The sequence below is a fragment of the Callithrix jacchus genome, chromosome 3 (genome assembly GCF_049354715.1).
Source record: "Callithrix jacchus isolate 240 chromosome 3, calJac240_pri, whole genome shotgun sequence".
Classification (NCBI taxonomy): domain Eukaryota; kingdom Metazoa; phylum Chordata; class Mammalia; order Primates; family Cebidae; genus Callithrix; species Callithrix jacchus.
Genome location: NC_133504.1, coordinates 2,102,731 through 2,130,222, shown reverse-complemented (window position 1 = coordinate 2,130,222; position 27,492 = coordinate 2,102,731). Strand labels below are relative to the sequence as shown.

At 36.5% G+C, this 27,492-nt stretch overlaps 1 protein-coding gene across 2 annotated transcripts; it reads left to right on the top strand.

Moving 5' to 3' along the window:
- Window positions 1-46: 46 nt before the first annotated feature.
- Window positions 47-27,151, top strand: FRG1 (FSHD region gene 1). Of its 2 annotated transcripts, none has more exons than XM_002745156.7 (9): window positions 47-290; window positions 2,444-2,511; window positions 11,691-11,816; window positions 12,594-12,651; window positions 14,498-14,612; window positions 17,103-17,207; window positions 24,617-24,708; window positions 25,358-25,468; window positions 27,034-27,151. In XM_002745156.7, the coding sequence occupies exons 1-9, from the start codon at window positions 229-231 to the stop codon at window positions 27,068-27,070; spliced, it is 774 nt and encodes a 257-aa protein (XP_002745202.4). In that variant the 5' UTR covers window positions 47-228; the 3' UTR covers window positions 27,071-27,151. The 2 variants fall into 2 exon arrangements, with proteins under 2 accessions (XP_002745202.4, XP_054108654.1); XM_054252679.2 differs by having other exon boundaries at window positions 2,432-2,511.
- Window positions 27,152-27,492: the final 341 nt, after the last annotated feature.

Genomic DNA, 27,492 nt, shown 5'->3' with positions numbered 1-27,492 from the left:
CCTCCCCCCCCTTCCCCACAAAAACCCGGAAGCGGACCTCTCAGCCGTTCTGCGTTCGGGTGAAGGCCATGGCGGATCCTGCAGAGATGCCTCTGCTCGTACTCTTTCGTACGTAGTCAGGGAGCGTTGACTTCGCCACCACTTCTCCTCCTCCCCGGCCGGCTGCTCCGTGTCAGATACTCGTCCTCAGCCGGCTTCAGCCTCTCAGTGCAGAAGTCTCCCGGAGTCATGGCCGAATACTCTTACGTAAAGTCTACCAAGCTCGTGCTCAAGGGAACCAAGGCGAAGAGGTGAGCCCTGCAGCTCCGGCGGGAGCCTCCTCGGTTCTTTTCCAACGCACTGCACCCCAGGGAGTAGGTGGAAGCCGTGGCGTGGAGGGCCGGCCTTGTGGCCTCACAGGCTTCGCCCTGGACCCTATCCGGGTTGAACGGAGGCTGGGCCGCGGTTCCTGGCGTCTGTGCAGAGGGGGGCAGCCTCCCGCCTGGACGACCCTGGAAACAGGGTAGACGGGCGGGTGACCCATAGCCTCGAGTGTGGGTCCACTGAGGCATCGCTCCAGGCCTCTGCCTGGTGGGTCTGCGTTAGTCCATCTCGTAGTTCAGGATAATAACTTCCTTTATTAGGGATTCTACTTTCACCGCCGTCTCTTTTCTCCCTAGAATTCTTCCTTAATATTTTCTAACCTAATATGTAGAGTGAAACCAGGATGAATCACACAGTGGTTGAGGTGTATATGGGCTTTGATAGGGAAATGGGCTCGAACCTGCACTCTGTCATTTACTAATTTTGTAATTTATGGCACGTTGGTTAATACGTCTGAACTTCCATTTACTCATTTGTTAAGTTATCAAATATCTTTGAGCCTCCGATTACACATTTATGCTTTTAGAACATGGTTTGTACTTTTAGAAGACAGCGAGGATTACATGAGAGAACATATGTGCAGTAAATAAATTGAGCCAAATTCGAGGAGGAGGTTGTTGTGGTAATTTATTAGCTTTTTAGGGAAAAATGCCTGTGCATTCTTATCCCTGCTTCTTTTTTAACTGGCAAATTTGCCAGATGTTGACGACATACAAATGTTGAGCATTTCCTCCTGGTCTCCATGATAAACAGAGGTTTTGATAGTTTTTGGCGTCATGGAAAAGAGTATCAAGGAGTGAGCTGGAGACACTGCCCTTGAGAACTCGGCCTAGGAGTCTGGCCTCATGAAGATGCTAGAATAAATAGCAGATTTATCCTGAATGAATATCAGATTTTTACTCTACGAATTTCGTGGGAGGAGAGGAGAGTTATCTTCTGAAAACTGTGATGAAAATGCAGACAAGGGTGCATTTTTCGTAATGATCATATCGTAGTAATCATAGTTAATGCTTATATAGCACTTTCAATGTGCCAAGAAATTGTTACAGGCACTTTGCACATTGACTTTTTTCAAATTGCCCTTTTTTTTCTTTTTTTTTTTGAGATGTAACTCATAATTATAAAATTTACCCTTTTGTACAGTCAGTGGTTTTTAGTATATATTCAAGAGGTTTTGTTATGCAATTGCTCAGCATTTTCGTCATCCCAGAAGGAAACCTCCTCCTACCCATTAAAGCAGTCACATCTCATCCTCCCCTTCTCCCTGTCCTTGGCAACCACTAATCTGCTGTCTATATAAAATTGCCTATTCTGAATATTTCATAAGAAAGACATAGAATATGTGGCTTCTTGTATCTGGTTTCTTTGACTTAAAACGTTCTTGAGATTCATCCATGTGGTAGCACTTGTTCCTTTATATGGTTGTGTAATATTCCGTTGTACAGATGTGACACGTTTTGTTTATCCATTCGTCAGTTGATGAACATTTGAGGTGTTTGGACTTTTTTGGCTATTGTGAATAATGCTAGTATGAATATTATTATGTAAGTATTTTGGGGGCATAGGTTTTCATTTCCCTTGGGTATAGACACTTAGGAGGATAATTCCTGGGTCATATGGTAACGCTTTAACTTTTTGAGGAACCCCAAACCGTTTTCTGTAGATGCTGCACCATTTTATATTTCTATGAGCAATGTGTGAAGGCACATATTAGCTCTTACTCCTCACAATAACCTTAAGAGTTAGGTTAAGTTATGATCCTAATTTTCTAGGTGGGGAAACTGACTCACGGAGAGATTTAGTACCTTTTCTAAAAATCACAGAGCTAAGAAGTGACAAAAACAGGATTTAAAGTCTGACAGTCTGGCTCCACAGTCTGCTTTGAACTCTAACATAGTATGTATAGAGTCTGAAGCAACTTCTCAGTACTGTATTTAAGAGGGCATAGCAATGTAAGTCATCCTAAATCAATAATTTGTAAATGAAACAGTTTAAAAGACTTCTAAGCTTCAATCGTGTGATATTTATTTATCATACAAATCAATATACCTAAACTTACCTATATAAGTTATGTCCATAGTAAGAAGAAGAAGAGCAAAGAGAAGAGAAAAAGAGAAGAAGATGAAGAAACCCAGCTTGATATTGTTGGTGAGTCAGTTTTCAGTGCTCTGTTCTGAAAAAAGTTCATGTTTTTTGGGATCTCATTGAAAATATTTTCTTAGAAATTTATGACATATTCATATTTGTCCTAAAGTGCTTAAATGTTACCTACAATCATAAATTCAGTTTATTCTTTAGCACAGTAGATGCTACTAATGCCTTTACTTCATTATCAGAACAAAGCACAGGAGAGAAGGATTATAACTCTCTGACTTAGTAGGTACTGCTTAATAGCCAGAGATTCTGATACATAATTTTAAAGGCCCAATGTAAATGTTATTCAACTAAGTATATTTTAAAAATTATTTTCTTTGAACATGTATGTATTTTAATTGTAGAAGTCAGTTGTCTCTTAAAGGAAGTATCTTCACAGGAAAAATCATTACTTCATGAACTCTGAAATGAAAAATTTAAATACAACATCAGGGTAGCCTCTAATTGATAATAGAAATAAACTGTATAATAAATAAACCGAAACACACTTAACTAGCTTATTCTCTGTTTAGTACTTTCCATAATTTACAGCACTTTTTTTTTCTCTTTTAAAACGTGGCAAGTTGCATTTTGAATTTTCACAAATTATGGCAACTTTAAAAATACATAAAATATGGAATGCCATAAAGCTAATGTTCTGGAAGAATCATTGTTTTTCAAATGGCAAATCAACAATTCTAAAATTAGGGTAAATAGGGTAGATACTTAGATGTGGAATTGCTGTGTCAAAGGATAGGTGAATGTTTAACTCTATATGAAACTGCCAGGAATTTTGTAAACTGGTTGTATCATTTTACCCTTTCACCAAAAATGAATTACTGCTCCAGTTACATCCTTGCCAAGAGTTGCTGGTGTTATTAGTCTTTTCTCTCAGTCTGAGTTTTACCTTTTCAGTTTCTTAATGGTGGTTTTTGGATGTGCAGAAGTGTTTATTTTTATAAAGCTTTGTTTGTTTGTTTTTTGAGACGGGGTCTCGCTCTGTTGCCAGGCTGGAGTGCAGTAGTGTGATCTGGGCTCACTGTAACTTCTGCCTCCTGGGTTCAAGCAGTTCTCCTGCCTCAGCCTCCCAAGTAGCTGGGACTACAGCCACACACCACCACACCCAGCTAATTTTCGTATTTTGAATAGAGATGAGGTTTCACCATGTTGGCCAGGATGGTCTCAATCCCCTGACCTGGTGATCTGGCCACCTCAGACTCCCAAAGTGCTGGGATTACAGGCGTGTCACTGCTTTATCTTTCTGGTCTAAGAGATCTTTGCTTACCCCAAAGTCAGAAAAATATTCAACATTTTCTTTTAGAGGCATCATAGTTTTAGTTTTTACGTTAAATCTGTCATTCATCTCAAATTATTTTGGTATGGTGTGGGTTAGGTTTCAAGGTTTACTTTTTTTTTTTTAACCTATTGATAGCCAGTTGTTCCAGCACCACTGTTGTTTCCTTTTTCCATTAATCCACTTTGGAATCTTCATAAAAAATCAATTAACTATCTATGTATTGGTCTATTTCTGGACTCTGTTCTATTGATATATTTGCCTGTTTTTCCGTTGTTGTATTTCCTTTGATTGCTATAACTTCGTGAAGTCTTGAGATCAGGTAGTGTAAGTCCTCTAAGTTTGTACTTATTAACTATTAACTTATTAATTTCTACAGTGAAGCCTGTTGGATTTTCTCAGAGAATTGTGTTCAGTCCAGATCATTCGGGGGAGAAGCAACGTCTTAAAAATACTGGGCCTCAATATTTCATAGTTTTTAATGTAGTGGTCTTACATGTTTGTTTAAAAATTTATTCTTAAGTACTTTATAATTTTATACTACTATCGGTAGAACTTTTGAATTTGATTTTCCAATTGTTTGCTGTCAGTATGTTGTAGACATAAAATTGATTTTTGTATCATGACCTTGTAGTCTGAGACGTTAAATTTGCTGATTACTTCTAGTTGTTTGTTTATATAGAAAACTAAGAAATTTGCAATGATGTTTTCTGTGACTATTGTTGCACTTCTTTCTTTCTAATCCTTATGTCTTGTCTTTTTATTGCTTTAGTAAACTGTCCAGGACCTCCATAGTGTTGAAAAGAAGTCGTGAGAATGGGCATAATTGCCTTTTTTACAAGCTGAGGCAGAAAGCTTTCAATAGTCCACCATATACAGGATCTGCAGAGATACCCTTTATCAAAATGAGGATATTCCTTTTAAACTTTGTTTCTTGGGAGTTTCTATCATCGTGGAGTTTAATGCTATCAAATGCCTCTTTCTCTATCTGTTGAGATGATTATACAGCTTTCGTTATTCTGCCAGTGAATTACATTGGTTTCATTTTCAACTTTAAATGAACTTTACATCCCTAAGATAAACCCCACTTTTGTTGTGGTGCATTGTACTTTGGGATAACGCTAGACTTGATTTCTAGGTGTTTTTCTTGTTTTTTTTTTTTGTTTGTTTTTAAAAATATCTATATTGGTGTTGATGGGAGATACTTGATTTTTTGTTTCCTTTTCTTGTAATGTTTTTATTTGATTTTGTTGTCAAGATGATATTGGGTGTCATAAAATGAGATGGGAAGTACTCTCTCCTTCCCTGTTTTTGCAAATAGCTATTGTGTAAGATGGGTATGATTTCTTCTTTACATGTGTGATAGAATTCACCAGTGAAGTCATCTGGACCTAGAGGGTTTCTTTGGTTTAGTTTTAGCTTTCGTGGTAAAATTAATTATTTTATTTATTTATTTTTCTTTTTACTTTAATGTCTGTAAGTTATCTTCAAGTTATTTTTTGAGACTGAGTCTCACTCTGTTGCCCACGCTGGAGTGCAATGGCGCAATCTTGGCTCACTGCAACCTCAGCCTCCTGAGTAGCTGGGATTACAGGTACAAGCCACTACACCTGGCTAATTTTTGTATTTTTACTAGAGACAGGGTTTCACCACATTGACCAGGCTGGTTTCGATCTCTTGACCTCGTGATCCGCTTGCCTTGGCCTCCCAAAGTGCTGGGATTACAGGAATGAGCCACCGTGCCCAACTGGGAAAATTAAAACTTTTTTAATAGATATTTTCAGATTTTTCTGTTGTGTCAGTTTTGGTAATTTGTGTCTTTCAAGAAAATTTTATTTCATCTGAGTTGTTGAATTTATTGGCATAAAATTGTTCAGAATATTCATTTCATATCCTTTTAAAGTCTGTAGAACCTGTGTTGCAGTCTCTTTGTATTGGTAATTTGTGGGGGTTTTTTTCTATTTTTTCCTGGATCAGTCAGTCTAGCTGGAGGTTTACCAGTTTGTTTATCTTTAAAAGAGAATTTATTTTAGGTTACTAATGATTTTTTAATACAGGGATATTCAATCTTTTGGCTTCCCTGGGCCACAACAGAGGAAGAATCGTCTTGGGCCACACATAAAATACACTAATGATAAGCTAATGAGCCAAAAAAACAAACCCCCCCGCCAAAAAAAACTCATAATATTTAAAGAAAATTTTTGGATTTGTGTTGGGTCACTTTCAAAGCTGTCCTGGGCCAAATGCAGCCCTCATGTTGGGTAAGCCTGTTTCAGTATTTTTTATTGTCTGTTTTTTTTCATTTTCTATTCCATTTATTTTCAGTCTTTCTTTTTTCCTTCCTTTAACTTTCAGTTTACTTTGCTCTTGTTTTATAGCTTCTTAAGAAGGGAGTTAGAACTTTTCATTCCACTTTAGTTTTAGCGATAGTCAACACACTGTGTTTTCGTTTTCATTCCATTCGAAATATTATCTAGTTTCTCTTGTGGTTTTTCTTTTCTTGGACCCATGAGTTATTTAAAAGTATACTGTTTAATTTCTACTGCATAGGAATGTATATCGTAGATATGTTATTGTTGCTGATTTCTAGTTCATTTATAGTATAGTTGGAGAACATACTTTCTTGGTGAATTTCCATGTGCTCTCTTGAAGAGAATGTGTCTTCTGAAGATGTTGGTTTAGTGTTCTTTTTTTTCTGGAGATGGATTCTCGCTCTGTTGCCCAGCAGGCTGGAGTGCAGTGGCACAATCTCAGCTCACTGCAACCTCCGCCTCCCAGGTTCAAGTGATTCTCCTGCCTCAGCCTCCCAAGTAGCAGGGATTACAAGCACCCATCACCACGCCCAGCTAATTTTTTTTTTTTTTTTTTTTTTTTTTTCATTTTTATTAGAGACAGGGATTCATCATGTTGACCAGGCTGGTCTCAAGCTCCTGGCCTCAGGTGACTCATCCACCTCGGCCTCCCAAAGTGCTAGGATTACAGTCATGAGCCACCTCTCCCAGCCCATTCGGTCTTTGGATGTTAGTTAGACTAACTGGTGGAGCTCCCGACTATGCAAATCCTCTGTGTCCTTACTGATCTCTGACTAACCCTACAATGTATTGAGAGTTATGTTAAAATCTGCAGCTGTAATTCTAGATATGTCCACTTGAGCAGCTTTTATCTTTATTTCTGGCAAATGTCTAGTTAAATTATTTGACCATCTGTTTGCTCCTGTCAAGCATGGGGCTTTGTTTCTTTGTGCTTATTTATTAGGGTTTTGCCTGTAGACTTAGACTGTGACTCCTACTCTAGGAAAGGTTCATCCTCATGGGCCTCAACCACAGGTGCTAGGTATACTTGGTGAGTTTTCTCCACTCTGCTGTGTTCCAAAATTGTGTGATCTCTGGGCATCTCCAGTCAGCCCTCAGCAGCTCCAGCCACTCTGCAAAGGCCGTTGTGGTGTCTCCCTCCTGAGTGCTCTCTCACAGCCCTTGGCCACAGATCTGCAGAGAACTTTGCATACTCTTTTGAGTCCCTACCTCTATGTAGTTCCCTCTATAAACTCCTAACATTTTAGCACTGCAAGACTCTCAGCTCAGTGAGATTGCCTCGTTTGTGGAGGTCTCTACATCTCTCCAAGTGGTCAAGAAACTCCCATTGGGCAGAAAACCAAAGTGCAGCTGAGATTTGTTTCCTGTGTTTTCCTGGTCTCAGAGATCTCAGTCCTGTTCTGCCTGTGTTCCAATCCCCGAAAACAGTTTTTTCAGATGTTCTATCCAGTTTTCTCATTGATCATGGTAGGAGGGCAAGTCTAGGACCTCCCATTTCATCTTGGGTAGAAGAGGAAGTCCTTTTGTGTCTTTTTCTCTTTGTCCTTCCACCTTCTTTTGCATTGTGGATTTTCCAAACTTGCCATATAAGTAAGCATGTGCCTATTTTTAAAAGGAAAGAAAAAAACCTTTTGGGCCGGTGTAGTGCGCCTGTAATCCCAGTACTTTGGAAGGCCGAGGAGGGCGGATCACCTGAGGTCAGGAGTTCGAGAACAGCCTAACCAACATGGCAAAACCCCATCTCTACTAAAAATACATAAATTAGCCAGATGCACTGGTATGCACCTGTAATTTCAACCTCGGGAGGCTGAGGCAGGAGAATCAGTTGAACTCGGGAGGAGGAGGTTGCAATGAGCCAAGATTGCGCCATTGCACTCCAGCCTGGGCGACAGAGCGAGACTCCATCCCAAGAAAAAAACCTTTTAATTTTTTAAAGCTGTTCTGTTGGTTCCTCACAAGGATCCGAAGGGATTGGTAAGTAGGATGAAAGAAATTCTCTCTTTCACATGGAAAATACCAAATGTGACATTAATAAAAAAAGAGCATCTCTATAAGGAAAGAGTTTCCCTGAGCTCTACTAGATTCAGAAGCAGTTGAACTTACAATATCAAAGTTTGCAAAACACATATTTTATTTACCCAGGGACTACAGCTAAGTAAGCTCTGTGTTAATAGAAGGTCTGTGAAGGGTACTTAGATTACAGTAAGACTGGGGAGGAAAATTCCATTTCCAAATCTAAGATATATCATCCCTTTGTGCCTAGCACATAACAAACATAGAAGATTAAAGGGGGCGCTTAGCTCAGAAGTACTAGGTCAGTCAGAAGGTGAGGTGAGCTGTCACAGAGCCTTCATGCTAGAAGTAGGGTGCCATGGTACTATCTTATCAGCTGTGACACTGGTACATCCAGCCATTTGGCTTTTTTGTCGGGGAAGAGGGGAGAGAGAGGGTCTCGCTTTGTTGCTCCGGTTGGAGTGCAGTGGTGTGATCATGGCTTAGTGCAGCCTTGACCTCCCAGGCTCAAGCAGTCCTCTCACCTCAGACTCCCAAGTAGCTGGGACCACAGGCTTGTACCACCATACCCAGCTAATTTCTTTATTTTTTGTAGAGATGGGGATCTCTCTTTGTTGCCTAGGCTGGTCTTGAATTGCCTGGCTTAAGTGGTCCTCCTGCCTCAGCCTCTCAAAGTGCTGGGATTATAAGCGTGTCAGACATGGAAACATAAATCTGGTTCCTACCCTCCCCCAGAGATTATATTCTAAACGATTAAGTAAAAAAGTATAATATGTGAAAAGCTTTGTTATGCACTGTGAGACAACACAGCAGGAATATTTGACCATTTGCCTAAGATTTAAAAGGAAATAACTTTAAGCATGTGTCTAAATAGCAAGTGATGTTTTAGAACCCATTCTCAGATTCAGCTCAGGCATCTGCAGCATACGGGCAGCTTGAGCAATAACCTGACTTAGAGACAGACAACTTCAGCCCCACTGTTCTTAGTATCCACTGCTTTTTCACAGCTAGAACCCGTACAGTGGCACTGGTAAATGTTATGCTACTTTAGTCATTAAACATACAAGTATACTTCTGAGGGTTGAATGTAGGCCACTTGCGGAAGATAGGCAGAATAGCTCACATTTAATTCTTGATGATACTATGTTTAGATTCCTTATTTTTTGAAATGTCATTGAGAAGAAATACTGGTATCTGCTCAAAGTAGTTTCTTTTTCAGTTCACAATTTTGTAAGTAATGATATTATATCATTTCCCTACTTTGACAGAACGTGAAAATTTTGAGGAGCTTGTCTGCCAGAAATTTCTTCTTCATTTGCAAAACATTAATGAGTTATTACATTTAAATGTTTTAATTTAATATTAAGTGTACTTGGTCAACCTGGCATGGAAGATACAAAGTACAAATAATTTAAAATCATTAACTATTGCATTTGTAAGAAAGACTTGCTAATCATAACTGCTCAGAATGATTCTGAATAAAGGATTATTTTTTTAACTGAAAACAATTGTAGCTGTAAGACAACTCAGATAATCATCTAACTTGCTTTTTAGTTTTATTGCTAATAGTCTTTAGCTGAAATTTTAATTTTGATTAATTTTTTTTTCCATTGGTTTTGTGTGGGGGGGGGTAAAATATACAGAATATAAAATTTGCCAGTTTTTCTATTTTTAAAAAGTGTACACCTCAGTGGCATTTAAATACATGCACCATTTTACCTTCCCATCAGCATTGCGTAGGGTTTCAGTTTCTCCACGTCCTGCCCAACATTTTTTTTGCAGCTATTCTGATGGGTGTGAAATGGTATTGTATTATGATTGTGATTTACATTTCCCTAGTGTCTAGTGATGTTGAGCATCTTTTCAAGTGCTTATTGGCCAGTTGTGTATCATCTTTGGAGCAATATCTGCATACTTCCTTTGCCCAGTTTTGAATTGTTGTATTTGTCTTTTTGAAGTTCTCTATATATTCTGGATATTAATTGCTTATAATGGATGTAGTTTACAAATGTTTTCTCCATTCTCTGGGTTGCCTTTTACTCTGCTGACAGTGGTTCTTGATGCACAAAAGTTTTTAATTCTGATGAAGTCCAGTTTGTTTCTGTTTTCTTTTGTTTCCTGTGCCTTTGATATTCTATGCAAGAAATCATTGCCAAATTCATTGTCATGAAGCTGTTTTCTTCTGAGTTTTCTAACTTTAGCTCTTACATTTAGGTCTTTGGTATATTTCAAGTTACTTTTTGTATTTGGTGTTAGGTAAGGGTCCAACTTCATTTTAGCTAAAACTTTATGTATTTTAAAATTGATTATGAAAAGCACTAATTATTTAGTTGAATGGAAAATTTTGTGCAGTAGAATTAAGTCAGTTTTTCAAACCTTTTTATTATGGAAATATCCAAACTAATACATACTTAGAAGAATATAATGAGTCTCCCTTGTACCCATGCCCCCAGCATTAATTATCAATATTTTGCCAATCTCATTTCATTTACATATACCCACACACACACATTTTTTTCCTAGAAAGTTTTAAGTTAAATCATAGGTGTTATCTCATTTTACCCTTAAGTACATAAATGTAAAGTTGGTAACATGTACATTTACATTAACATTCTCTCATCATCTGTTTTGTTCTTTATTTTTATATGTTATACCATGCCATTATCAGACCTTGCAAAGTTAAGAATTCTGTAATATCCAGTTAACAGTTGACTCATTTTTACTCTACCTAAGTAAAATTCAGGAGAAGATTTGAGGATCTTTTTTAACATTAAGATATACACTTTTATAACAACTGCTTAAATAATTGTTCCTAGAGTCCAACTTTTTTATTGGTGAATTAGAAATTAAGTTTACATAGATATAGATTCTGCTCATTTTGCTTTCAATCTAAAATCACAGTTAAGATTACTATGCTGGAAAGTCTTCCTGTAGGGAATTTCTAAGAAACATTATAATAGGCATTGCCTCTGGAAGTAGGCATGAATAGATGGCTGGGGTCTATAATGAGAGAGACCATTCTCCATGTATCATTTTGTACCTTCACACATTGCCTTTTTGTTTGGTTTTGTTTTGTTTTTGTTTTTGTTTTGAGACAGGACCTTGCTCTGTCACTCAGGCTAGAGTGCAGTGTCATGATCATAGCCCACTGTAACGACCTCCTGAACTCAAGTGACCCTCTTACCCCAGCTCCCCGAGTAGAGTAACTGGGGTTAGAGCATGTACCATATGCCCAGCTGTGTGTTGCTATTTTGTATTTTAAAAAGAACCGAATCCTGACTGTGCTGGTAGTCACATGAGTCTGTGCACATACATGCAAGCAAGTGCATGTAAAACTGGTGACATCTGAGTAAGGTTTATGGATTTTATCAATGTCAATTTCCTAATTCTAACAGTGTATGATAGTTATGCAAGATGTCATCATTGAAACAAAGTGAGTAAAGGATATGTGAGATTTTTGTATTATTTCTTATAACTGCAAAATAAAAAGTTTTTAAAACTAAGTTATAATAACAAAAAAAAAGAACTCTTTTAAAACTAAAATGTGAAGTTTAAATATTGATTTTATTTTTTAGGAATCTGGTGGACAGTAACAAACTTTGGTGAAATTTCAGGAACCATAGCCATTGAAATGGATAAGGGAACCTATATACATGCACTCGACAATGGCCTTTTTACACTGGGAGCTCCACACAAAGAAGGTTTGTGTCTGGAAGGGTAGAGGCTGCCACAAGTGTAGATTTTATGACATTCACTAAGGCCAAACTCTAACTAGTCTCAAACATTTTCCGAAGGAATGGAGCCATTGCATTTGACTCATCCATTTTTTGGTCCTTCCTTGATATTTACAGCCACTGGCAAGTCCGTCTTTTCTAATATAAGCATTTGAAAACATTCTGTATAGTTCCAGAAGAGTCTCTTTGGAAGTCAAAACAACATGAATAATTAAAATAGTAAGTGGAGGGAAAAAGAAAATCTGCTTGAGTCAAAACGTTTGAATTTCCTTTTTATTCAGACCTGTTGCCACAACTAACCTGTGTGTATTTAACAATTTGAAATTGTCTCATTTTTTTTAGCCCATTAGGAAAGCACTAATGAGATATGAAGTAATTAGAAGATAAAGAGTGGTATCAATTGGTCAGCATGACTACCCCTTGAATAAATGAAAACATTTAGCATTTTAAGTGCTTATTTATGAGTATTTTAAAACATAGAGAAGATATCTTGGAAGTTACTAAATAAGCATTAGGTCATCCTGTCTGCTTATATATTCAGTATATAAAAGTTAGCACTATAGTTGAAGTAAGTTAAATAGATTTGATTCCAAGGATACAGTATTACAGTGACATCAGAATATCTGAATATTCTTACATTTAATTACAGAATAAAACTACATTTTTTAAAAACAAAATAATATCTTTATGTCTATATTTATAGCAAATGTCAAATTTATTCTCAAATGTTTTTTTCTCCAATAGTCGATGAGGGCCCTAGTCCTCCAGAGCAGTTTACGGCTGTCAAGTTGTCTGATTCCAGGTGAGCTGATGTTGTACAATAATTAGTAACCAGTTATTTTAAAAATTTAATTTTATTTATTAAAAATGTTATATCTGTCTTACTTAAGCCCACAGAGTAATTTTGATATAAAAAACAAAATAACTTTTTTGAAAAGTAGATTTTGTGATCTACTTTTCGTAGATTTCCTATCAATATGTAATGGTAGGCTGGGGAAAAAGTATGTAAGTTAAAAAATGAAGATTAATAATTTCACAGACCAAATACATTAAAAAAGAAATCAAACAGCACAAAACCTGGTTCACTGTTGCTGTGATATTTAAACTCACTGTTCGGAAGTCCAGAGACAAACAGGGATATTGTTGAAAACAGCAGAAAGTGTTCCAGAATCATAACGACCAAAAGAATATTTTCACACGCTGTTTCTACAGTCATTTTATAAGGTAACCTTTTTTATTCTCACATTGTGCAAAAGTATAGAATGATTCTTTGCGTAGAAGATACTGAAAGTGAGTTTATGGTATTTTAGTAATCAGTTGCATCAATATGATAATGATTTCTGTTACATTATCATTAACATATAAAGGAGTAGAAGTCAGTTCTGGCATCCCAGGAGATTCTTGGTAAGGTAAAGATTAGAAAGTATAATTTTAAAAATCACATTAAGATGAGTATTTCTATACTTCCTTTGAAAGTCTGATGTATGGTAAAAGACAAGGAATAAAAGCAGAGGAAGAAAAAATTCAATAGAACTGACAAATGGCGGAATTTTTGCAACAACCTTAATAGGCAGTGAGTTCTTACTCTTCGTAAGTATGTACAGAATTCATAGCAGCCCATCAGACCCCAGTAGAAAACGTGCAAACAATAAGACCTAAACAGAAAAATGCACGAGGGACATACCAGATAATCTAAAAACTAAAAAGGAAAGAAAAGTGAAAGCAATTGTCAGTCTACTTTATTACTAAATGCAAATTAATAGGATACTGGTTTTTCCGTATCGGGTTTTTAAGTTTTTTTAAAAAGTCATATTGTTTAAACAAATCCATGATACAAAACATACTCTCTTAATTTGAGGTAAGAGTGTAAATTGAAACAGCATTTTCTGGAAAACAGTTTGATGATATAACTTCATACCCTTCGATCCAGTTATTTCCTTTCTAGGAATTTTTTCTAAGGATAAATCAGCAGTTTTATGTACACAATAGATGTAAATAGAACTGTTTAAAAAACAGAAAAAGTAAATTTTAATAATTTATTATTGAACATTTCTAAAAAGAGGTGTAATTGAAGAATGATGAATTGGGTAAGTGTTTGCTATGCAATATGTAAGGTATAATGTTTATATTAAATAAGCAAAACGTAAAACTTTAAATATATAACTGCACTGTTCAATATGGTAGCAACTAGTCACATGTAGCTTTTTTATTTTTATTTTTTTTTAAGAGATAATCTCACTCTGTCACCCACATGGGAGTGTAGTGGTGTGATAGTAGCTCACCATAACCTCAAACCTCTGGGCTCAAGTGATCCTTCTGCGTCAGCCTCCAAAGTAGCTGATATTAATGTGCACATCACCATGCCCAGCTAATTTTTTTAATTTTCTGTAGAGATGGGGTCTCACTATGTTGTCCAGGCTGATCTCGAACCTCTTGCCTCAAGCAGTTTTCTCACTGGCCTCACAAAGCACTGAGCTTATAGGAGTGAGACACTCAGCCACATGTAGCTTTTGAATACTTAGAACATGCCCAGTCTGAAATTTTAGATATGTACACACCCCCGCACAGACACATGTCCTGTTTTGATGTTCTCTAATTAATTTTCTTTCTCTCAGTTTTTAACTTTTATCTATCTTATTAATGTACAGAATTGCCCTGAAATCTGGCTATGGGAAGTATCTTGGTATAAATTCAGATGGGCTTGTAGTTGGGCGTTCGGATGCAATTGGACCAAGAGAACAATGGGAACCAGTCTTTCAAAATGTAAGTGATGTTACTGTTTATAAAAAATTCCTGTCAGATTAACAGAAAGTCTGTGACTGTCAATGGTAATATATTTAAAAAGAAAAAGTAGGATGCAATAGTGTAATGCATTAAATTGGAAAAAAATCAGTAAGAACATATAGTCTCAAAGAGATCTCAAAAAATAGTGCAACAAAAATAGCATTAGTACTTTTGCCCACGATTATTTCTGTATACCTTTAGTTCCTAGATGTGGCTCTCATTTCCATTAAAGAACCAGTAAATTTTAGGTCTCAGGGTAGGAAACCAGAATATTCCTTAGTATCTTCTTCGTAGCAGAAATTGTGGATGCTTTCAGAAACATTAGAGACTGTATGCAAGCAATGTGAGCAAGCTAAGACCAGGTTGTGACAATTTGTGTGTAAAATAAATAATAATAGCTCATTGAAGTAAATTATCTCTAAAAGACTTCTATTTCATAAGCTTAAAATAGTGTACGAAAAAATAGTTTTACTATAAAAGAAAAAAGATCATATATTAATTCTTAATTGTAGTAAGTAGGCAACTGTAGGATATGGATGTTTTGTCAAATCTTTGATTATGGCCAGGTGCAGTGGCTCACACCTGTAATCCCCACACTTTGGGAGGCCAAGGTGGGTGGATCACATGAGGTCGGGAGTTTGAGACTAGCCTGACCAACATGGAGAAACCACGTCTCTACTAAAAATACAAAAGTAGCTGGGTGTGGTGGCACATGCCTGTAATCCCAGCTACTTGGGAGGCTGAGGCAGGCGAATCATTTGAATTTGCGAGCCAGGAGATTGCAGTGAGCCTAAATCGTGCCATTGCACTGCAGCCTGGGAAATGAGCGAAACTCTATCTCAAAAAAAAAAAAATCTTTGTTGATACAGAATGTATAATTTGCTTTTTCCATTTGTGTAAGAAGTAAAGATTGAACAAAAATATGTGAGTGCTAAATAGTTTTTAAAAAGTAGATAACTATATCAAAAACAGTAAGGACCAGTGGGCACCACGAAACAGTCAAATAGAAGATGAGCTCAGCCTTGAGTAGCGGCTTTGGTAGTCTACAATAATGAGTTGAAAATAGGAACTCACGAGTGTTTTCCAAGATGACAAATTGAACAAACATCCCCCCTAAAAGAGGCTTAGACTCATTTCCTCATCCCCTAGTGTAAAATCTTAAGTCAGTGACTTTGAAACTATTTTGACCCCAACCCATTGAGAAATGCATTTTTACATTGCTGCTGAGCACACAATTAACAATTCTTATCCATGAGTTATGTACCTTGATAATTCTTACTCTCTTTTATCTCTTCCTCCTTGCGTATTTCTTTTTTTTCCCCCTCAATACCTTTCAGGAACCACTGAATTGATTTCATGACCCACTAATGTGCTGTAACCCCTTTGAGATGATCCTGCTATTATGATGAGATACTTATAATAATAATATGCCAGTAGAAAAGGCCAATATATCATAAGACCAGGATGATGAGTTAGATAGTACTAATAATACAACACTTTAGGAAAGCTCACTTCATTTTTAGGAAGGACGCTAAGTTTCCAAAATTTAAATTTAAATGAAAGAGGCACTTAAAACTCTATTTTAAAAAGGGGCTCAGCCGAATAATCTGCAGCACAGGTTTAAATCGCCTTGGGCCATACAGCCATGTTCTAGGGCTCACCAGGAGCCATACAGATGAGAGACGACCACCCCTTGCCACCTTGACTAAGAAATTAAATTCACGTTATCAGCACTTTTTTAACTGGATGTGATAGGTTAATGTATTCTGTAATTTTATTTGTAAATATTTTCTCTGAATGTTAATGGTATTTTAAATTTTCCAAAAGAATCAACCAAATAAAGGTTATAATTAAACATTATATTTGTGAAGGGAATGAAGTTAACCAAATTTATAACCCAGCTTTAGATAAACAAGAAAATAGTTTTTAAAGCTTTAATAGAAAGCAGTGTAATACATCAAACATTAAACAACTAAAAAAGTATACAGATATTTATTTTCACACTCAAAAGTCCCTCAGACATTGATTCTTAAAGACACCGAAGGCATCCTATATATCTTTTCATGTTTTCTAATTATAAGAAACATAAATTTTTCTTAAAATGCTAATATTTTTAAGTATTATGCAGTAGTAATTATTTTCTTGTCTTTAAAGTTAATTTTTCAGACTGAACTAAATCAGTTATAGTTTCAGTAGATTTTTTAGAAAGGAAGTGATCCTACTTCACCTAATTAGAATTCAGTCCTACTAAAAAGATACACTAAAAATGTTTACTGTGGTAATCTTTGAATTTTAAAATGATAGATGGTTTTGGTTTCATTTTCTATATGTTCTTATATTTTGTTCAGGTTTTCTCTAACTTATTTTTCTTGATTTTTAAATCAGAAAGGAAAAATTAATTCCGTGTAAACAATGTTGGTCTTCCACAAGTATTCTCATGGCTCTATCTTGTTATTTCGTTTCACTTAGGGGAAAATGGCTTTATTGGCCTCAAATAGCTGCTTTATTAGATGTAATGAAGCAGGGGACATAGAAGCAAAAAGTAAAACAGCTGGAGAAGAAGAAATGATAAAGGTAATCGTGATATTTTTATACATATGACTGCATTTCACACGTGATGTGACTGTATCTCTAAAATGTTAAATTGTTAATTACTGTCACTTTAAAGATTTAATTAATAGTTTTTTATAATATGGTGTTTCAAATAGACTCATTTTAAATTATAAATCCAGCAATTGATGGCTTGTTTGTATAATGTGATAGAGAAATCACTGCATCTATGAGCTACCTTGCCATTATTTTCATGAATTAGTATCTTTTTCTGAGTACATGCTGTTTTTAGGCTTGCATTTTCTTGTTTTCTTGCATGTATTCTAAAATTTAATTTTTAAAATAGATACTATGTACATAGGGTTCAATATTTTAAAATTAAAGCATATAAAGATGGCGGCCATGTATCTTACTCAAACTGTGTCCCAGCTCCTGTTCTTATCTCTTTCCCTTTGTTTTTTTACAGCCTCCTAAAATTTTTTATAAACATGAAGATGTTTATAATTTTCAACTGTTTTATACCAAAGGTAGCCTCCTTTATAGTCTACTAGACTTTTTTTTTCCTTAAAATTGGATCTTGGAGAGTTTTCTATTACTTTGAATGTAGGAAGTTTTCTTTTTTTCTCCCTTTCCTTGTCTCTTTTATTAACAGCCACATAATATTCTATTTTAGGAATATACCTTAATTTATTTAATTAGTCGCTTATAGATAGAAATTTAGGCTGTTTCCAGTGTTTTGCTCTTATAAACAGTGCTACGGTGCATACATAACATTGAATATGCATTAATTTGTAGAGTGCGGGTGGGCCTGAAGATAAATTTCCAGAAGCAGAATTACCAGGTCAAGGGTATATGCATTTGTGTTTATGTTATGCTTGAGCTTCCATGATGACAGTCACTCTCTGAAAGATAAAAAAAATCGTAGGAGAACTTTTGGGACTTTAGTCCTCAAATGTTTTTATATTTTTATTAATAGTACGAGTTTTCTTTGCATTAGGAGGAACACGGATCACATAAAATACAATTCTTATTTATTTATTTCTGGTCATTTTATTTTTATTGTCTTCCTTTTTTTTTTTTAATTGCATTTTCGGTTTTGGGGTACATGTGAAGAACATGTGAGATTGTTGCATAGGTACACACATGGCAATGTGATTTGCTGCCTTCCTCCCCATCACCTATATCTGGCATTTCTCCCCATGCTATCTCTCCCCAACTCCCCACTCCCTGCTGTCCCTCCCCTATTTCCCCCCGACAGACCCCAGTGTGTGATGCTGCCCTCCCTGTGTCCATGTGTTCTCATTATTAAACACCCACCTATGAGTGAGAATATGCAGTGTTTGATTTTCTGTTCTTTTGTCAGTTTGCTGAGAACGATGGTTTCCAGGTTCATCCATGTCCCTACAAAGGACACGAACTCATTGTTTTTTATGGCTGCATAGTATTCCATGGCGTATATGTGTCACATTTTCCCTGTCCAGTCTATCATCAGTGGCCATTTGGGTTGGTTCCAAGTCTTTGCTCTTGTAAACAGTGCTGCAGTGAACATTCGTGTGCATGTGTCCTTATAAAAGAACGATTTATGATCCTTTGGGTATATACCCAGTGATGGGATTGCTGGGTCAAATGGAATTTCTATTTCTAGGTCCTTGAGGAATCACGACACTGTCTTCCATAATGGTTGAAGTAATTTATACTCTCACCAACAGTGTAAAAGTGTTCCTATTTCTCCACATCCTCTCCAGCATCTGTTTTCTCCAGATTTTTTAATGATTGCCATTCTAACTGGCGTGAGATGCTATCTCAGTGTAGTTTTGATTTGCATTTCTCTAATGCCAGTGATGATGAGCATTTTTTCACACATTTTTTGGCCTCGTGTATGTCGTCTTTTGTAAAGTGTCTGTTCATATTCTTTGCCCACTTTTGAATGGGTTTGTTTTTTTCTTTTAAATCTGTTTTAGTTCTTTGTAGATTCTGGATATCAGCCCTTTGTCAGATGGGTAGATTGCAAAAATTTTTTCCCATTCTGTTGGTTGCCAATTCACTCTAATGACTGTTCCTTTTGCCGTGTAGAAGCTGTGGAGTTGGATGAGGTCCCATTTGTCTATTTTGGCTTTTGTCGTCATTGCTTTCAGTGTTTTGGTCATGAAGTCCTTGTCTTTTCCTATGTCCTGAATGATTTTTGCCTAGATTTTCTTCTAGGGTTTTTAAGGTGTTAGGTCTTATGTTTAAGTCTTTAATCTATCTGGAGTTAATTTTAGTGTAAGGTGTAAGGAAGGGGTTCAGTTTCCTCTTTCGGCACATGGCTAGCCAGTTTTCCCAGCACCATTTATTAAACGGGGAATCCTTTCCCCATTGCTTGTTTTTGTCAGGTTTGTCAAAGATGAGATGGTTGAAGATGTGTGGTGTTGCCTCCGAGGCCTCTGTTCTGTTCCATTGGTCTATATCTCTGTTTTGGTACCAGTACCATGCTGTTTTGATTACTGTAGCCTTGTAGTGTAGTTTGAAGTCAGGTAGTGTGATGCCGCCAGCTTTGTTCTCTTTGCTTAGAATTGACTTGGCTATGTGGGCTCTCTTTTGGTTCCATATGAAGTTTAAGGTGGTTTTTTCCAGTTCTGTGAAGAAGGTCATTGGTAGCTTAATGGGGATAGCCTTGAATCTCTACATTACTTTGGACAGTATGGCCATTTTCATGATGTTGATTCTTCCTAACCATGAGCATGGAATGTTTCTCCATCTGTTTGTGTCCTCTCTTATTTCCTTGAGCAGTGGTTTGTAGTTCTCCTTGAAGAGGTCCTTTGTGTTCTTTGTTAGTTGTATTCCTAGATATTTTATTCTCTTTGTAGCAATTGTGAATGGCAGTTCGTTTTTGATTTGGCTCTCTCACGACACCTATTCAATTTTATTTTTAAAATTTTTTTGTGTCACCAAACTGGAAACAAAAGCTCCTTATTCAAGACTAAATTCCCTAAACTTACACTTGTTTTACATCATTGTAAAAGTTAATCAGACATCTGCATAATTGGATGAAATTTTAAATAATAGTGTTAATATAACTAGGTAAATCAGGTAGTTAACTGGAATTTGATGAAGACATTTAAGGTTAATATTTTAGACTCGCAAAAGCCACTGATCATTAATGATAAACATGTACCGAGGTGCATGTAAAGAATAACTCCCACCTTCTTGACACATGGCTTTTCTTAGCGTTTCATCCCAATAATGAGCGTCCTGAACCGTGCTTTGTTTAGCTCCATTGGGAAACAGGTTGTATCCAATCTGACCCGGATTTGCTCTGTAAGGCATTGTGGAGGCCATGGTTGAAGCCTTTAAGAGATGGGAGAAATGCCTTTTCTAAAAAGCCCTTCATTCCAAAATTAGAGCATAAACATTTATATTACGTATTTCTCTATTACTCTCTGTTTCTCAGTGTAATTTAAAAGCGTCTATCAAATGTGTGTACGTGCTTCCTGTGCTTGATTTTCTTTTTAAAATATTCTTGATTTCAAATAATTTCAAATCTCAAGGTCAAATAATTTTACTCTATATTTAGATACTTTCTTACAGCTAGAGAAGTGAAATGTTAATTTTTTCATTGCATGCATAATGCTCCTGTGAGGTAGATATGAGCTCAGCATTACAGACAAGAAGACAGCCTCTGACCCTCCTTACATCCTCATGGTTTTTGTCAGTTAGTTCCTGGAAATCACATAGCTAGGTGTGGTAAAGACAGAATGTGTACCCAGGCCCAGCTGACTCCAGAAGCAACTCTCAACATTTCATAGCACGTTGCTTCTCAGGAAACAGGTCATTGGGAAAATGCAGATGGGTTTGTGACTTAACATTTAATTTAATGTAATTTATTTATATTTTATTGTATCATGTTTAAATTATTTTTCATCTGAATATTCTCACAAAAGTGTTATTGAAGGCAACAGTTGGAAATATATGTGCAGTGCTTTGCACTTATACAAAGATACTCTATTGCATTTTTACTATTTAAGCAGTTTTTAGATGAAATACAAAGTTTGCTCCATCTCTTTGGTTAGTCAAGTACCTGGAAGCTCTGAACAGTGATTATTTAGAACTCTCTTCCTTACTTGCAGGCTGTCTTAATCTCTGTCAGCCATTCACCTTTATGACCTTGCCTTATCTACAAGAACACAGATTCCTATTACTAAAAGTAGCATTGTGTTACAGGCCCTAGCAGGGAATGTTTTCAGGTCTTCTAGGACCCCTCTAATCAAAACTGTCACAAAGATGTCATTGGCACAAACACGTTATTTGTCATCACTTTCTAAGCAGTCCTGGTAGTAGACTCTGGCCACAGAGATCCCTTAGGAGACATGAGTCCTTACCATTGCCAATTGCCTGTTCTGTGGGTGATCCTAATTGTTGAATGCAGATCAACTAATTTATGACATATAATTGGATAGATAGTAAATATCCAAACTTAGGAGAATATAAGAGGTTTGTAAAAGAGGTGAGTTCTAATTAAGTAAAACTAAGTTGTGTAATGTTAAAAGTTTGAATATATTTGGTAATAGTCTGTGCAAAGTAAAATAGCTATCTTAAATTTTCAATCTGATCAAATGAACGCTTGTCTGCTAGGGATAATTTCATAAGGACAAAATTAGTTAAACGCGTGTTTTATTGCTCAGCAGGATCTGATCTGCAAAATGTTTTTTTAATAATTTTATCTTTAGTGTTTCTGACACAAGGGCTGTAGAGGAAGCATATGATAGCAGTTACTTAAGATTTTATATGTATGAAGATGGCCGACCACTAACAGCTCAGGATTGTAGCTCCCAGTGAAAGCCCAGAGAACGAGACGACGCCACACTTTTAGACGAATTTTCGTCACTGACCGATCAGCCGATTCCCAGTGGAGGAGCCCCACGGGTCGCCAGCGCGACTCTTGTGGCCGCCGCAGCGGTTTTGCCGGCGTCTCGGCGCAGCAGCTCTTCATGCAGAGCCAACGGGACTGCTTCCCCTACTGACCAGAGTTTGGAGCTCAGGGAACTCAGAGCCGCTTGTTGCGGACTCAAGAGGGAAGCCAGACCAGAGATTCCCGGGCAGAAGAGCACCATCAGTCTTACCGCTGCTATTTAGGCTGCCACAGTGGGTTGCTCGGATCCCAGCACTGGGAATCAATAAGTCAGACGTCGACTCAGAAAACTAATTAGAAAGGCGGGTCATCTACAATGAAGGGAAAAAAACAGCCTAAGAAGGCCAAGTATACTCAAAATCAGAACCCATCAGCAACGGAACAAGCCCTGATGGAAAAGGACTCATTAGCAACCGAACAAGCCCTGATGGAAAAGGACTCATCAGTAACGGAACAAGCCCTGATGGAAAAGGACTGTGTTCCATTATCTGAAGTAGGCTTTAAAAGGTGGATGATAAGAAACTTCTGGGAGTTAAAGGAACTTGTTCTAACCCAATGTAAAGAAACTAAGAACTTGGAAAAAAGGTTTGATGAAATGTTGAAAAGAATAGACAATATAGAGAGGAATATAAATGAACTTATGGAGTTGAAAAATACAACATGAGACCTTAGTGAAATATGTACAAGCTTAAACAGCCGAATGGATCAAGCAGAAGAAAGGGTATCAGAGGTCGAAGATCAACTTAATGAAACAAAACGACAAGACAAGAATAGAGAAAAAAGGATAAAAACGAATGAGCAAAATCTCCAAGCAATATGGGACTATGTGAAAAGACCTAATATACGCTTGATTGGTGTACCTGAATGTGACAGAGAGAATCAATTCAAGCTGGAAAATACTCTCCAGGACATTATCCAGGAAAATTTTCCTAATTTAGCAAAGCAGGACACTATTCAACCCCAGGCAATACAGAGAACACCACAAAGATATTCCTCAAGAAGACCAACCCCAAGGCACATAATCGTTAGATTCACCAAGATCGAAACGAAGGAGAAAATATTAAGGGCAGCCAGAGAGAAAGATCAAGTTACCCATAAAGGTAAGCCTATTAGGCTTACAGCAGATCTCTCAACGGAAACCCTACAAGCTAGAAGAGAGTGGGGGCCAATATTCAATATACTTAATCAACAGAACTTTCAGCCCAGAATTTCATATCCTGCCAATTTAAGCTTTACATTTGAAGGAAAAATAAAATTTTTTAGGAACAAGCAAGCACTCAGAGATTTTATTACCACCAGGCCTGCTTTACAAGAACTTCTAAAAGAAGCATTATACACAGAAAGGAACAACCAGTATGACCCTTTCTAAAAATACACCAAAAAGTAAAGAGCATTAACATAAAGAAGAATTTTTATCAACGAAAGGACAAAATAGCCAGTTAATATCAAACGGCAGCAACCCTAAATTTAAATCAACCAAATCTCCCAATCAAAAGAGACAGACAAAATCTAATGGTATATCCAAAGATATACATAGACTCAAAATAAAGGGTTGGAAAAAAAAACGTACCAACCAAATGGAGAGCAAAAATAAATAAATAAAAAGCAGGAGTTGCAATTTTCACATTTGACAAAATAGATTTCAAAACTACAAGGATACAAGGATAAAAGGATTAATGTAATAATAAGAGATCTTAACACTCAGATACATAAGACCCATAATGAGATTTAGATTCAACGAGACAGAAAATTGATAACGATATCCGGGACTGGAACTAAGATCCAGAACAAATAAACTCAATAGGGCTCTCCATTTTAAACACACAAAATATACATTATCCACAAAATCTAACGATATATCTAAAGATATACAAAGACTCAAAACAGGGGATGGAAAAAAACTCACCAACCAAATGGAGAGCAAAATAAATAAATAAAAAGCAGGAGTTGCAATTCTCACACTTAATAAAATAGATTTCAAAGCTACAAGGATACAAAGGTAAAAGGATTAATGTAACAATAAGAGATCTTAACACCCAGTTACATAAGACACATAATGAGATTTAGATTCAACAAGACAACAAATTGATAACGATATCCAGGACTTGAACTCAGAGCCAGAACAAATAAACACAATAGAGGTCTCCATTTTAAACACATAAAATATGCATTAACCACTTTAAACACTCAAAATATTGATCGGCCATTATTGAAACCCATTTTAGGATTGAAGTAATATTCCTTTTTCCCTCTTTTTCTTTTTTTCCCCTTTAAAAAAAAAGGAATAAAGCAGTATTTAAGGCTAAAATATGGAAACAAAGAAGAGGAACATTGCGTAACGATAAATATGACTTACAAAAAAAAAAAAAAGATTTTATATGTATGAAGTAAAAACATAGCTAGAACCTATCCTTGTCTGAATATAATTGCTCCGTTAATTTTTTCTCGTGCATAAGAAATCACCTTGAATGTTCTCATGTAATATGTAAAGTGGGGAAGGTGGTAGATAAACATAACCCATTGGATTCTCTTTTCCAATATCTAGATTAGATCCTGCGCTGAAAGAGAAACCAAGAAAAAAGATGATATTCCAGAAGAAGACAAAGGAAATGTAAAACAGTGTGAAATCAATTATGTGTATGTCTTCTTTTTCTTTTAGAACCACGGATTTGACTGTAAAGTGCTTTTCAATGTGCTTTCAAAATAACAGAATTAGGTGGGGATGGTGGTGCATGCCTGTAGGCCCAGCTACTCGGGAGGCTGAGACAGGAGGATTGTTTAAGCCCCAGAGTTCAAAGCTGAAGTGAGCTCTGATCACCACTGCATTCCAGGCTGGGTGACAAAGCAAGACCTATGTGAAAAAATTACAACTGTGGGACAACAAGAGGCAGCACAGTGTAGCCTCTAGGACAGAGCACTGAGCTAAATGTTTTTCTCAAGACTTCAGTTTTCCTCATCATCCTACCAGCTCTCAAAGCTAAAGTCACTTGGGTTAGTCAATCACAGAATGGCTGTAATGCCAAAGACTGTGCTATGGCCAGGACATGGGACTCCAGCGAGCACACCCTGACAGCAGTGGGGCCTTGTGGTGCTACCCAGTCAATGAGTGGTCCTCCTCTTGAAGGGTTATGAAGGTCATCTTTGTCATTGAAAAGCTACAGCTTATTAAAAACCTACAATTAGACTTTTTTAATAAGTGAAAAAGAAATTGACTGTTTATAAATTTAATAGAAATATGTATAATCAGAGTTTGAAGTATTTTCCAATAAAGGCATCTTCTTTACAGAAAGAAATTTCAGAGCTTCCAAGACCACAAACTTAAAATAAGTAAAGAAGACAGTAAAATTCTTAAAAAGGCTCGGAAAGATGGATTTTTGCATGAGACGCTTCTAGACAGGTAGATATTTATTTACTTATATCTAACTATTTTCAGTAGCCAATAGAAATGGCATATAGAAAACCTGTGTTCTCTTAAATTACTGTAGTTTTCACATTTGTCTTTATTTCTAATTTATGAATGTGGCAATATTACCTAGAGAGGACATCGTAAGTCTGGGGAAAGACCGTCAAGAAAGAACGTGTAAAAATTATAACCGATTCTAAGTATATACGTTAAGAAATTCAGGTTTGATTGTATCTGCTTCATAAATTTGTTATTGTCTTTTTATAACTATTAGAACCAGAGTTAGAAAGAAACATTTTGACTGATATAAAAATTCTGTAGATTCTGTTAGAATAATTCAGTTTCCTTAAAGTCAGAATAGATCAGCTGAAAAACTAAGTCATAAAAGCTAAACAAGTGGGATGGAAGCAGTTTTATTGTGAGATTTGGAAGAGTGCAGGATGTTCATCCCAGCACGTTATTAATACTTATTACCCTGGAAGTGTGCAGGATGTTCATCCCAGCACGTTACTAATACTTACTACCCTGGAGGCGTGCGGGACGTTCATCCCAGCACGTTATTAATACTTATTACCCTGGAAAGGTGCAGGATGTTCATCCCAGCACGTTACGAACACTTACTACCCTGGAGGCATGCGGGATGTTCATCCCAGCACGTTACGAACACTTACTACCCTGGAGGCATACGGGATGTTCATCCCAGCGCGTTACGAACACTTACTACCCTGGAGGCGTGCGGGATGTTCATCCCAGCACGTTATTAATACTTATTACCCTGGAAGTGTGCAGGATGTTCATCCCAGCACGTTACTAATACTACCCTGGAAGTGTGCAGGATGTTCATCCCAGCACGTTATTAATACTTATTACCCTTCCTGTGTAGGTAAGTGATGTCCTAGGTTTACAACACAGTGGTAGAAATGATTAGCTGTGAGTGTACAAGTATAAATCAATTAAGTGCCAGATTTTGATAATCACCAGCCACTCATTCAAGTCCTATGTTGCAAAGTTACTTTCACCCTTTTTTATATTACTTGATAAAGGGAATGTTTAATTATATATTTCCTATTAACTAGTTGGTAGAGTGCATACCTAAAATCAGTAAATAATGTTAAGAATTTTTTCCAGCTGAGCAAATGAATATGTATCTAGTTCTAAGAAATCAAGAAGAAGTTATGAAATATAATCAGGAAGTAGACTCTAAAACAGAATAAGCTCTATGTCCTTATAACTTTTGTCACTTGCAATAATGCAATATTGTCACCCTGTTAAATGGAAATTTAGAGGACACTTAAATTCAGAAATAATTAAAATTGCTATTGTGGATTGAAAAAGCCCTTAGGCAACATTTATTGAATATTAGGAAATAACTTTTATAAGATTAGAATTCATTTTGTATAGAAACCAAATTTAAAAGTATGCATATTTTAATGTAAGTGTTGTGGTAATAAACCAAAATTGAGCATACAGTTTTAAAAGCTTTTTACATTTAGTAGCAGTTGAATATATATGCCATGTTTTACATAGACTAATTTTATTATTTTTCTTTGTTTAAATAGGAGAGCCAAATTGAAAGCTGACAGATACTGCAAATGACTTGAGATTTTTGTTTCTGCCTTATCTTTTTGTGTTTTTTTTTTTCCTGAATAAAATATTCAGAGGAAATGCTTTTACAGAGTTCTTGAGTTGTTGTGAAATTATTGTTTAACTAGTAGCTAGTTGAACCAGGATTAAACAAGTTTAATCAAGATTCTTTGTGGATGTACTTTTTAGCTGACTACAGGTTTTCACATGGAAATGAAATTTACAGTACACACTTAACATACCACAGAATTTTTTTCTGGATTTCCTGTCCCGAAGCATGAAGTGGATTAGTCTAAGAAATCAGTTCTTCTTGTGCTCCTTGTGGAGCCTGTCGTATTTCATGGTAATCTTACTTCACTTGATACAGTAGATACTTCATCAGCGCCTTTAAGGAAAAGAAATTCCCAATCCCATCAACAAGGCCTTGATTCCAC

Bases quoted from the DNA above. Each gene is read 5' to 3' on its own strand.
- FRG1 (XM_054252679.2), top strand. From the start codon at position 229: ATGGCCGAATACTCTTACGTAAAGTCTACCAAGCTCGTGCTCAAGGGA. The intron at 291-2,431 runs GTGAGCCCTGCA...TACCTATATAAG, and splicing joins AAGGGAACCAAGGCGAAGAG to TTATGTCCATAGTAAGAAGA. The intron at 24,709-25,357 runs GTATGTCTTCTT...TCTTCTTTACAG, and splicing joins CAGTGTGAAATCAATTATGT to AAAGAAATTTCAGAGCTTCC.